At 44.0% G+C, this 13,322-nt stretch overlaps 1 protein-coding gene across 1 annotated transcript in view; it reads right to left on the bottom strand.

The window, feature by feature from the left end:
* Positions 1 to 2,156: 2,156 nt before the first annotated feature.
* Positions 2,157 to 13,322, bottom strand: part of TECTA (tectorin alpha) — a 79,554-nt gene continuing 68,388 nt past the window's right edge. Inside the window, exons 17-22 of the mRNA XM_027562083.1 lie at positions 12,295 to 12,458; positions 11,127 to 11,375; positions 6,173 to 6,335; positions 4,433 to 4,520; positions 3,971 to 4,087; positions 2,157 to 2,949 (exon numbers count right to left, since the gene is read on the bottom strand). Coding sequence (XP_027417884.1) covers positions 2,849 to 2,949; positions 3,971 to 4,087; positions 4,433 to 4,520; positions 6,173 to 6,335; positions 11,127 to 11,375; positions 12,295 to 12,458 — 882 coding nt within the window. The 3' untranslated portion in view covers positions 2,157 to 2,848. The remainder of the gene's footprint in view (positions 2,950 to 3,970; positions 4,088 to 4,432; positions 4,521 to 6,172; positions 6,336 to 11,126; positions 11,376 to 12,294; positions 12,459 to 13,322) is intronic.

Below are 13,322 nucleotides of genomic sequence, written 5' to 3' on the forward strand. Positions count from 1 at the left end.
TAAATGAAATAAGTCAGACAGTGAAGGACAAATACATTGGGTTAGCCGAAAAGTACATTTTCCATAACATTTTATGGAAAACTGGAAAGAACTTTTTGGACAACCAATAGTATGGTCTCATTTATTGGGGAATCTAAAAAACAAAACAAAAAACCATAGAACAGACGGGTGGTTCCTAGAGACAGAGTGAAATGGGTGAAGAGGGTCAAAACATACAAACTTCCAGTTACAAAATAATTGTGTCCTGGGGAAGTAATGTACATCATGGCAACTATATGAATATATGTTACATGAATAACTGTATTCTGTATTTGGAAGTTAGAAGAGTAGATCTTAAAAGTTCTCATCACAAGATAAAAATTGTAACTATGAATGGCGATGGATGTTAACTAGACTTAGTGATGATCATTTCCTGGTATATACATATATTGAATCATTACATTGTATACCTGAAACTAACATAATGTTGGATGTCAATTATATCTCCATAAAAATGTGATTCTGACACAGGAACAGAAGAAGAACCCATGGAAGAGAATCAGGAGCTCACAGAACCACAGAGACTGAAGCTGATTTGTGCTAAAGGTGGTACTGCAGTCCTATGAAGAAAGAATACATTGCTCAGTAAAAATGAGAGAAAAACAAGCTAATGAAGTCTCCATCCACCACCACCCCCCAGGATGCAAGTAAGGATCAGAGCCGCCTGACGTGAGCAAAAGAGAAACCTCTGTTGTGTAAGCCACTTCGATTCTGGGGTTTTCTATTGGGCCTATATACCTACCTTATCCTGATGACAGGTGAGGGTGTCAACCCTCTGAGAAAACCAGAGGCCAAGAATCAAAGTGTAGCCAGAAAGGATTTAATTAAAAAATATAAAAAAAACAATTATAGTCTTTAATTTAGAAATTTATAATGACTTTGATATGAAGATCAATAAAGAGAAGTTATGACATGGGAAAACATTTCCTCCTTATATGTCTTCAGTTTAAAATTTATCTAAGGAAATCATGGGTTAGTTTCTCTGTGTGTCTGACTCTTTGCGACCCCATGGACTGTAGCCCTCCAGGCATCTCTGTCCATGGGATTCCCCAGGCAAGAATACTGGAGTATTCTTGCTGTTCCCTTCTCCAGGGGATCTTCCTGACCCAGGGATTGAACCCCGTCTCCTGCAGTACAGGTGGATTCTTTACTGTCTGAGCCACTAGGGAAGCCCAATCAGGTAGAAATTAATAAATAAATGTTACTGTGTTCAACTCAGAATCTGATTGTGAAAACCTATACCTTAGACTCTGGAAATGAGAATTGAACATTAGCTCTGAAGCTGCTGATCTTAAAGTGGGGGAAGTGTGGAGCTGGGGATTTTCATGTGGACAAAGAACATGTGCATAACATCAATTTCCATCACGGTGAGGAAGAAGTACTCTGCATCTCACCTCGAATGGGCAGTTTATTCCTTAATCCATCTCAATGTTCAGCATTTTCCCAAAAGATCCTAAAATGTCCAAGTTGAAGCAGACGCATATTTTTCTCCATCAATACCAGCTGTCTTCCTGGCTGCACAGCATCTATGGCTGCCAAGCTGGAGCCTGCAGACCCTCCCAGGGGCTGAGAGAACAAAGCCGCTCGGCCCAGACTCAGTCTACACACCACTTCTTCGGTCCAGAGACAGTGACAGCCTTTTATAGGCCAGACAACAGGAATCATCCTCACACTCAGAGTCAAGGACACTAGGGTCTCTGCTCGGTGTTTCCCAGAGTTCCCAGGAAACGGCAGAAATACCCTCAGCTTCAATCCAGAACAACGTCAAAATGAACTGGAAGTGGTGTTTACTTTGTTTTTAACCTTAAAAAGAGAGGCACCCCAGGGATGTATTTACCAGGCCCTCCGTTTTGTAGTTAATTAGAGTAAATGTGGGTTTTTGTATCATGTACAAAAGAGGCCACTGCCTGCTTCTCTTCTTCTCAGCACCTTCCTAAATGCCCCGCTAATGCTCTGCCAGTACAAACAGCCACATAGCAAAATGCATATGAGCTCCAGCCAGCAGGGCCTACCTGCTCCAGTTGCTGCTGCTCTAGCTGCCTCTTTGTTTATAACAGAGGATGCTATTTGGTGTGCAAAGCTCTATACGAATGATTCTGGCCACAGAATAATGAGAATAATTGAACACAGAGTTTATTTAAGCATAAAACATATTAAAAATTATTCGGTTGATTTGTAAGAGAGAAGAGTTTGGGTCTGAAAGGAAGGATGGGGGGTGGGGTTCCCCAGGTCAGCAAACAATATGCAAGGTGGACACTTGGCCCTGGCAGGACCGGCGGACATGAGGGCAGGGGGAGGAGAATGCAGGTGAATCAGAGGTCGGACACTTCCAAACATCAGAGAGACCCCTCAGAGGGAGTCAAGCCTTCCAATCACTGCTTCTCCGTATTCACTCTCACTCCACCAGGCCCTCCCTCTGTAAAAACTATGATCCAGACACGGCACTGGATCTACTGGTCGGGTAGATTTCTCTGGTTAGATTTCCAGGTAGACTTGTCTCACCAGAATTTTTTCCTTTACTGGTTTTTCCTGTGAGCCCAATGTTCCTAGTGACAATTGTTTGGAAATGTTAGGCAAGATACATGTTTTCCACAAGCAACTTTTAGAAGCAGGTTTGCATACTCTGAAAGGGGGTGGTGGCGGCGTGGCTTTTCCCTCTTTTCTGGAACTCTGACCATACGGGGGAGATGGCATCACTCTGAGACTGTGGACAGTTTTAAATAGGTTCTGACTTAAGGGCACACACCTTATCGCCTACAGGGGGTCAAAGTAAGTAAATTACAGTACTTTATATATAACCTTGAGTGAATTATGAGGTCATGCCTGACTTATAGACAAAATGCCATAGTGAAATCTGGGTCATGACGAGAAGCAGCATCCAAACTTGAAGTTCGATGGAAGAATTAGAGGCTGTGAACAGAAAGAGTGACATGGTAAGTCCTATGAAAAAATGTACTGCTTGACATGGATCAGCCATCCTGGTGGATTCAAACAAACGCGCCTGCTTTTTTCAATGCCAAGAACCCACCTTCTCCAAGTGGACTTGACTGTGGCAGTGAGGAAGTGAAATTAACTCAACCTCTAGATGAATCCTGCTAACTTAAAGGGTGCCAGGGAAACCTGGTAGCTAAGGCTGCTGCAGGAAAGTGTGTTTGATGGATCACACACCCCAGTCCTAGACTTGGGGGCCAGATTAAAGGTCACCACTTGGTTCTTAAATGCCTGGATGTGTGTGTGTGCTCAGTTGCTCAGTTGTGGCCTGACTCCTTGCGACCCCATGGACTATAGCCCTCCAGGCTCCTCTGTGCATGGAATTTTCCAGGCAAGAATACTGAAGTGGGTTTCCATTTCCTTCTCCAGGGGATCTTCTTGACCCAGGCATCGAACCCTCGATTCCTGTGTCTCCTGCATTGGCAGGCGGAATCTTTACCACTAGCACAACCTGGGAAGCTCTATTAAATGGCTAGATAACTTTCTTTAAAAAAAAAAAATTCCATCTTTTAGATAAAAGACCAGGGACTCAAAGGTTTAAAAAACCAAAAAGATGCTAGTATTCCTTGAGTGGGCTTCCGTAGTGGCTCGGTGGTAAAGAATTCACTTGCCAATGCAGGAGACGTGGGTTCAATCCCTGGGTCAAAAAAATCCCCTGGAGAAGGAAATGGCAACCCATTCAGTATTCTTGCCTGGGAAATCCCACGGACAGAGGCGCCTGGAAGGCTACAGTCCATGGGGGTGCAAGAGAGTCAGACATGACTTAGTGATGCAACAAGAACAATAAGTTCTTTGGGTGTTTACTTCGTCTTTCCTTCTTACTTTCTGGAAGTCTCATAGGTCAGCTGCTGACCCACTGGGCCTTGCATTGGAATGTCTCCTTCTGGGAGTCAAGAACTTCCTGTGCCCTTGGCTGCCCGCCCAGAGGCTGTGAGCTCACCTCGGCAGCTCTTGCCATCCTCCTGCAGGGTGCCCGTCACGCAGCTGCACAGAGGCCCGTCCACCCGGCTCGTGCAGATCTGCTCACATCCTCCATTGTCCTCACACCAGTCCAGCCCTGAAAGACAGCCCTGGACAAGTTACCTGCAGACAGTCTAGCTCTTCATCTCATATCTACGGGCAAGGCTTTAAAGAGAGGCGTGGCAAGGGAAAAGGCCTAGTACTCTCATGAGTTTTTAGTAGTCTGTGAAAGGATGTCATTATGGACACCTGTGATTATGGCAGGCTTCGCAAACTGGGGTCCCCAAGCAGGCGTCCTTTGCAAACTGGGGTCCCCAAGCAGGCGTCCTCAAGCTCCTGGTTCACCAGGTTCACATCGTAGGCACAACACACCCCAGAGTTAGCCTGAATCTTCAAATCCCATTGTTTTAATCATTTAGAGTGTTTTACGGAACATACATACTTTTTCTTCTAATAGGTCCCACTGAAATGATCTGTTCTTTAGGTTCCTTGGTATAATCTGTGGCAGTCCTGGAATTTTGAGGGCAAGTCTGAAAGACAGAACACCAAAGGGAACATTTCACACAATTAAGCTGATAACTTATTCTTCACCACATCCTCACCTCCAAAAGAGGCAGGGGTTCAGCCCGGAGCACTATTGCAGCTCAGATTAATTAGAAGCAATGTATTCTTGATCATTGAGCCCCCTGGGACTTGGGGCTTTATGTTGAACAGAATTTAATATATTCTCCACACTAGAATTAGATTCAAAGAGGCTCCCTTCCTAGGAAGGAGGATCCTGTATCAGATCAGATGGTAATGTATGGACCAGCATCGGTAAGCAGCTCGGGCCACTGCCCCATCTCAATTCTGCCAAAAATGTATTGTTCAGCCGCTCAGTCACATCTGACTCTTTTTTGCAGCCCTGTAGACTTTCAGGCTCCTCTGTCCATGGGATTTTTCAAGCAAGAACACTGGAGTGAATATCTTGCCATTTCCTCCTCCAGGGGATCTTCCCAACCCATGGATCAAACCCTGGTCTCCTGCATTGGCAGGCAGGTCTTTTACCACTGAGCCACCTGGGAGGCCATCTGTCAACATGCTGCTGCTGCTGCTGCTGAGTCGCTTCAGTCGTGTCCGACTCTGTGCGGCCCCATAGACGGCAGCCCACCAGGCTCCCCCGTCCCTGGGATTCTCCAGGCAAGAACACTGGAGTGGGTGGCCATTTCCTTCTCCAATGCATGAAAGTAAAAAGTGAAAGTGAAGTCGCTCAGTTGTCTCCGACTCTTCGCAATCCCTTGGACTGCAGCCTACCAGGCTCCTCTGTCCATGGGATTTTCCAAGCAAGAGTACTGGAGTGGGGTGCCATTGCCTTCTCCGATCTGTCAACATGAGGTGAGGGTAAAGCTGCAATGTTAAGGGTTAGGGGCCAGGGACCGGCGCAGTAAAACCTTAGGGGCATAGCTGTAGATGGTGGAGATGTAAGCCTGGCGTGGACCAGATGATGAGTCTGTCATCTCATCTGCCAGCCCCTCAGAGCCCCAGGCCCAGAGCGTGGATGTGGATAATCTGTGGGATAGCCCCTGCCTAAAGGAGACCTGGATAAAGTACATACTGAACTTGGCAGTTTGCTTCTAAGTGGAGGAGATCTTGGCCCCAGCCTTCACTTCAGAGGCAGGTGACCTGGCTTCTTGAGTAGTACTCAAGAAGTAGTACTCTGGCACAGTAGTTCTCAAACAGGGCCAATTTTTTCCCCCAGGGGACACTGGGCAATTCCAGGAGGCATTTCGGGTGTTGTAAGAGGGGAGGAGGTGCTGGCATCCAGTGGGTGGAGGTCAGAGATGTGCTGAACAGTCAACAGAGCATAGGGCAGCCCCACAGCAAAGAATCATTTGGTCCAAATGTCAGTAGCCCTGAGGTTTAAGAAACCCTGGTCTAGTGTTACACCAACAACAGTCTGGCATTTCAGAGATAGAGAAGAGTAAACGGTCATCATTCTGCCCTGCTCTCTTATTGTTCTGGCACAGATGACTATCACTCCTGGGCATCTGATGATGGTTGTTATTCAGCCACCGCCAGGTGCCTTGAGCCCTAAAAAAAACCTCTAAAGAGCCACCGAACTTGGCATTCACCATCCCCACGTGGGGAAACCTGAGGCCGTGAGAAACAAAGACGCGCATTGAATTTCCACACTCTCACTTACTATTTTGCAGGAGTACTTTTCTGAATCGCAGAGGGACACTGCACAGTGCAGGTGGACTTCATCATAATCCCCAATGAACTTAAAGACCGTGACGTGGAAGCGGCAGGTGAGGGAGACGCCGTTCTCCTCAATGCCAATGGTGTTGTCTTTAATGTTCTGACACCTGTTCAGAAAGAAAGGGACTCTCTGCTTCACACATTCATGTCCCACACCGAACCATCACGAACGGTAAAAATGCCTTTGTGTTTGAAAGTGACCTCTGGAGTGTGTGGGCTTGTCATTTGTTAGGACTCCCCTACAGTTTCATAGTTTGTTGGAAAAGCGTCAAATAGCGCCTCAAATTAGCATCTTAACTGCAGCTAAAGACAAAACAACCGGAGGGCCTGTACTCAATTTCCCTGCACGTCAGTATCTCATCCCTCTCCTTCAGAAAGCTGTGTTTTACGGATATCAGTTAAACAAACACAAGATGAGTCCCTAGGTCTTCTGTACTTTCTTCAGTTCATTAGCAATTTGGGGAGGGGCCCCTTTTTCAAGCTCTATTGGGAAGTCTCCCTATAAGTGAAAACACGTGGAAGCTGGAGAAGACAGAAAGCTGAAGGGACCCCCCCTGCTCCCCTCTTTGCGGTACTGAGTCAATAGGCAAGGGACGACGGTATCTGCCTCCACTCGTTGGCGTTCCCCAAATGGCCCACAGTCTCTTATGCCCCAGGGTCTTTTCACACACTGTTTCCCCACCTGGAAGCCTCTCTGCACATCTAACTAACCCTGCTCTTTCTCCAGTGCCCGTCTGTGGTTCCCCCTCCAGTATAAATATGCCCGGATCAGGGAGGAACAAGTGGCCTTGCCTGAAATTTGCCGACAACACCCTGCTGAGCCCCTGGGGAACATGAACCCAGGTGCAATCGTCACTGTGTCTCCAACACACTGATGGGCACGCAGTAAGTATTTCAAAAGAAGATGTGGTACATATATACAAGGGAATATTACTCAGACATTAAAAAGAATGAAATAATGCTATTTGCAGCAAATGGATGGACCTGGAGATTATCATACTAAATCAGTCAAAGAAAGACAAATATCATATGATATCGCTGATATGAGGAATCTTTAAGAAATGATGAGGAATCTAAAAAAAAAAATGATACAAATGAATTTATTTACAAAACAGAAGTTGACTCACAGACTTAAAAAAAGAACTTACAGTTACCAGATAGGTAGGGTGGGGGAAAGGGAGAGATTGGGAGTTTGGGGTTGACATGTACACACTGCTATATTTAAAATACATAACCAACAAGGACCTACTGTAAAAAATAAATAAAATTTTTAAATAAAAAGGAATACTTAGATGCTGTGTAGTCAAATTCATACAAATATTTGCCTGACAAATAAAAGCTATGGCACTTCTTTTAACTCCAAGAGAACGTTTCTGTGTGTGTGTGTGTGTGTATACAATTATATATAAATTGTATTTTTACTTTTGGAACATTACAAACAGTATTAACTCTTAGAACTGTTTTCTTTGAAATGTGGTGTTAAAATTATACTTAATTTTTAGACCCCCCAAACACTCTGGGAATAATCAGTGAGTGGATGAATGAATTGTGCTGCCATGGCCAAGGCTAGCCCATCACAGCCAAGGAGCTCTTTAAAAAAGACCTAATCAAGATAAAATGGGTGGCTCTTCTCCTATGTTTTCTTCCCCTGACCCACGGAATTCAATAGTTTAGTGATAAGGAAAAATTTAAATTGATGTTATTGTTCAGGATCCCCACACCTGCTCAGTTTGGTAATTTAGTCTATAAGGCAATAGTTTCCTAAAAGCTTTGAAACAAAAACTTACTAGCCATACTTTTCCTTGTCACTGTAACTCATTTGAATAATCTAAATTGGTTCAAGGATTCTGCAGTGTTCTCAGCCCTCTGGTCTTCACGCAGCTCCTCCCTCCTTTTTTAAAAAAATATTTACTTATTTGGCTGTGTTAGGGCTTAGCTGCATCACGTGGGATCTTCTACCTTTCTTTCAGCATGCAGGATCTTTGGTTCCAGCACGTGAGATCTAGTTCCCCGACAAGGGGTGGAACCCAGGCCCCCTGCACTGAGAATGTGGAATCTTGGCCACTGGACCACCAGGAAAGTCCCCAAACCTTCCCTCTTAACTAGACCCCCAACTCCCAGAGAGATGATTTGAGATTTAAGTGTCAGAAAAACAGGAAGCAGAAGGAAGGGGCCTCAGGAAGCAGGGACAATCTGTCTGGATGTCGCCTTAGGGGGCAAACAAACCGAACACCAGGATCCTTGTCCACAATCGGAAGGATGGTGTCCTTTCCTCCGTCTGGGCATACACAGAGAAGAGAGAAGTGACCTTTGTGTGCTCAGACCGTTGCATCACTGGTAAACGGCAGTGGCATCTCTGCCCCTTCCCCCACCCCGTGTAGCTGGAGAGAAGCAGCTCACCCCCCCACCCCCAAATTCCAATGCAGAACCATTCTGCTCAGTCATTCCGCACTGAGCATCAGGTTTTCCATAAGCTCACTGGAAAAAAAAAAAAAAAAAACAATAACCATATTCCTCCAAGAAAGGTCAAAAGGACTCATGAATTAAAATTCTCTCACATGATGAAATTACTTCTCACCCAACAACAGTTTAATTTGAAGACCTTCATCCAGACCCTGGGGGAAGCTGAGATTTATGAACGTGCTCACTTACTCTCCCTCTCTGGGTCAACTCTATTAAATACTATTTAAAAAATGCTAAATGCCACAGTGTCCTTCAAAGGCAGCCCAAGCCCACCCACCAGGGTTTGTACAGTGGCTCAAATTGTAGCCCTTTTATTTTGGGAGAAAAGACCATGATGGGGTGGGGAGCAAGGGAACACATGGAGAAAGAGACCTGTTACATTAGCCTGACATCTGGATCTGCAAGATACCATGTAATCCTCAAGCCCTTCCCTCTGCCTCCAGGGAGGCTAAAAATCAACCCAGAAAGATAGTGCCTTCATGAGGCCTTTGTTGAAAATCCCATTCGACACCTCAGCAACCCAGGCCATAAGCCACACCTGGCCAGGTAGGGAGTTGATGTACTTTGGTACCTGAAAGATTTCTTCCTCTGCCCCTTGCTGGTTAGGTAGCCTCGGGTGAGCTGTATTCAGGCTCTGAGCCTGTTCATCTGCAAAATAGTGGATGTTGATTGTTTGTCTGCCTAGAAGCATAGTCTTCTTTGGGGGAACTATTCCTTCCCTCCCCAACTTGAAGGCTAATTATACCCTATCCATAGCACCCCAGGGAAGGATGCTGACTCAGGCCTGAGATAGGGTTCAAGAAACACTATTCCCAAATCTGGCACCTTGAATATTTTCAACTGAAGGAGTTTGAGAAAAATGACAGAATCAGGAAGGTCACTCTTCTCCCCTGAAAGAGGCCATAAAACTCTCCTGTGGGAGGTATACCAGAGGAAAGACGCATTCTTATCTCCAAAGTCAAGGGGGCGCTGAGAAGAGTCTGAAGAGTCTGGCTAAGATTTCCCTCAGTTCACTATAGTGACCACACATGATGGACCTATCATATCCACAACTGTTCACTCTGTCAAATGGGGAAAACGATCCTCAGTTTGAACGATTTCTTAGAGTCTCCATTTCCTTATGAAGACTCCCGTGTCATGTAAAATTTATATTAAATAAATGTGTATGCTTTTCTCCTGTTAATCTTTGTCCACATAATTTTCAGACCCAGCCAGGAACCCTAACAGGGTCAAAAAAACTGTCCTCTCCAACACCAGGCACTTTAATGTTGCATCTTCTCCAAACAAAGGAGAGAGAATCCATCCAAGAAAAGCTTATCATACTCCTTCCCAATTCCCTGAATTGGGATTAGAAGGAATGCTCATTCCTGGGGGTTACAATGCTGAAAAAATGCTGGTGTCTAATGAGGACAATGAGAAGACAGAGACAATGAGAGAAACAGAGAGACAAAGGACAGAGGGAGGGAGGGAGTGTTGACAGCAACTGGCCCCCTGAACCCAATTATTCCCAAAGCCACATCTACTTATGTGATTTGGTTTTGTAAACATTAAGTACTTTGTTTTTGCATAAACTTGTTTGAAATGGTCTCTACCACTTATAAAAGAAAGAATTTTGATAAATACAATCATCTGCTTTTAAGAATTCATGTACTGGGGTGATGGAAATGTTCCAAAATTAGATTATGATGATGGTTGCACTTCTCTGTAAATTTACCAAAAATTGTTGAATTTTACACTTAGAGCAAATGCATTTTATTGCACATAAATTATGTATGCAATAAACCTGTTAAGAAATTATTGTTGCTTGACAAAACCACTAAGTGTTTTTAAAAAATAAAGATAATTATCATGATTGTTGATTGGTTCACAGTCTTTTCTTCTTTTTCATTCACCTATTCATTCATTCAATAATTTTGTCGCATAACCACTATTTTTCAGGAAATATACTAGGTGCTGGGCACATATTGGTGAGTAGAAAAACTCACCTACAGGCTATTATTCCAATTCCTTTTAAATTTTGATAGATCCATTATTCACCAACTTTAGTAATTCTCATTACCTCCTTTCATTTGTAGATAATCCACATTCAACTCAGATTGAAATTCAAAGTAGGTAGGACAGAATGCCCTGTTTGATCACATTGAGAATAGAGCATTTTATAGTTAATGCCACAGAAAACTGGTGATCTACCACTAAATTGTGTGTGACTTCAAGAATTGCTTGTTCTCACTAAGCCTGAGCCTTCTCGTCTATAAAAAAGGAGCTTATCACATTTACTTCATATGTAGTTATAAGGATTAGATAGTTCTTGGGTGCAAAATGCTGGTCCTGTAGGTAGTCAGCAAATGTTAGTTACCTTTCTCCTCCCTAAAAAAGATGTAGACAGATCTAACACTAAAGGCTCTGAGACCATCCTTCAAGAAGAGGCTACCCACCCTCCTTCAATGATGAAGTATCGGAGCTTGTCGTTGCTGTCACGGGACGGGGTGGCGTAGCATTTGTTCAATGTCAGAATGAGATGTGTGGAGTCAGCTCCAACCACAAAGACCCCAACGTACAGCACATCTCGAGTTGTCAGTACAACTTCACCCTGGCGGTAAGGATGTTTGTAGGAGGCGTTTTTGTAGAGTGCCATCTTGGTGGTGAAGCTGCCTTCTTGAGTTGGAACCGTCAGGTTAATGACACTATAAGGGAAAAAGTTGTGGACTTAAAAAAATATTCACAACCTGAAAGTTGAGAGTTATGTTTTATTTGGTGGGAATTTGTAGGACTTCAAATGACCCTGACAGAACTGCTCCCAGAATGGGAGGGGAGGGGCCAGGTTATATAGAAGTTTTGCAACAAAGGGTAATCTGAACATCCAAAAATTATTGTTAATTAAAGAAAACCAGATATCCCAAGTTAAGGAATTTAGTGCTTTTCTATGCACGGGAAGATGCAAGAGTCTGGGCTCACTGAAATCATTCCTTGGATATGCACCTCAGCTATCTGGGGCCAGTATCCTTTTTCACATCTTAAGCTTCTTTTTTTCAGGGCTCAATTTAGGGAGTGGCTACAGTCTGGTGGCTGCTAGATGGCAGGTGTTCTTTCCTTCCTGAGTTTCCTCAGGTCTCATCAGCTCACCATTCACGGTGGCTGCACTCCCTGATGACTGTGATATCCTTTGTTTACTGACATGGCAGCAAATATTCCGGTTCTCACAGTCATGAGTAGGGAACCCCAAACAATGCTGTCTATCCAATCACCATTTTCCAAGCTGAAAATGCAGAGGGAAAGCCAGGCAGAGAGAAGTAAAGTCTACTAGGCTACATGTGGCCATTAAAATTAAACTAAAAATTCACTTCCTCAGTGCCCCGCTCCCCTGGCACATTTCAAGAGCTCAACACTCACATACAGCTACTGCATTGGACAGCACAGATATGGGACATTTCCATCCCTGTAGAAAGTTCTATCGAACAGCACTGGTGTAAGACATCTGAGTTCAGAAAACATGAATTATTCTTTCCTAGTGCTTCAAAGACAGATGCTAGCAATTTTGATTATGCTAACCTTAACTGTCAAGGAAAAGACAGAGCGAAGTGCACAGCCCGTGAGATTCTCTACCTTAGCATAGGCTTCACAACAGAGTCCAAGGAGATCTTGATATCGAGCTCATAAGCACATGAAAATTCCACATTGATCGTCCTGTCCCTGGTGATGATGTTGCCAGTATTGTTGGCACTTTCGATCCAAATAGTGTTTTTATACATGATATGAGTGCCATTGGACTGCAGAGCAAAGGAAGGTCAGAAATCATTAAATCTGGGTGTGAGTATGTGGCTTGCATTTTAAATCCATGGGCCTGAAAGTAGAGAAATGGCTTCATTCCATACATAACCCAGAGGCCAGTATAAATCAGGATGGAGCCAGTCTCAGCATTTAGTAAGAAAAAAAAAAGTATTAAATGGATGGCAACAGCACCCTTCAGTCTGATAACTTTGAATGCCCACCAAGGTGATTTCATGTACCACTGAATTCTAAGTACTACCAGCCCCCAGTTACCTGTGGGAACCCAAGCTGGGGACAGCATAAAGTATTGCCATCCCAAGGTAAAATACATATCATCTTTCAATTCTTAATTCAAAATCCACCCCCTGTCAAATCTTGTACCAGGCATGCCCACAAGTACCCAAATGGATACATGCATGTTTTACCATCTTGCTCCTCTCCCTCGCTGATTAAAAAGTGTTAATGTACACAGTTAACAAAATATATATTACCATATGTAAAACAGATACCCAGTGGGAATTTGCTGTGTGACACAGGGAGCTCAACCCAGTGTTCTATGACAACCTGGAGGGGCAGGGAGTGGAAGGTGGGAGGGAGTTTCAAGAGGGAGGGGACATATGTATACCTGTGGCTGATTCATGTCGATGACTGGCAGAAACCAGCACAATATTGTAAAGCAAATATTTTGCAATAAAAAATTAAAAAAAAAAAGAAAGATGGCAGGAAGGCACAGGAAGAAGAGAAGTGAGATGCTTTGCTAACCTAGAAATTAGATAGCCCAAGACAAAAAGTTGTGACCTTGCTATATTTCTGCAGCCAACTGTTAAATGATGTCTGGATCACCCTTACCCCTCGAAATAGCT

The sequence above is a fragment of the Bos indicus x Bos taurus genome, chromosome 15, assembly GCF_003369695.1.
Source record: "Bos indicus x Bos taurus breed Angus x Brahman F1 hybrid chromosome 15, Bos_hybrid_MaternalHap_v2.0, whole genome shotgun sequence".
NCBI lineage: Eukaryota > Metazoa > Chordata > Mammalia > Artiodactyla > Bovidae > Bos > Bos indicus x Bos taurus.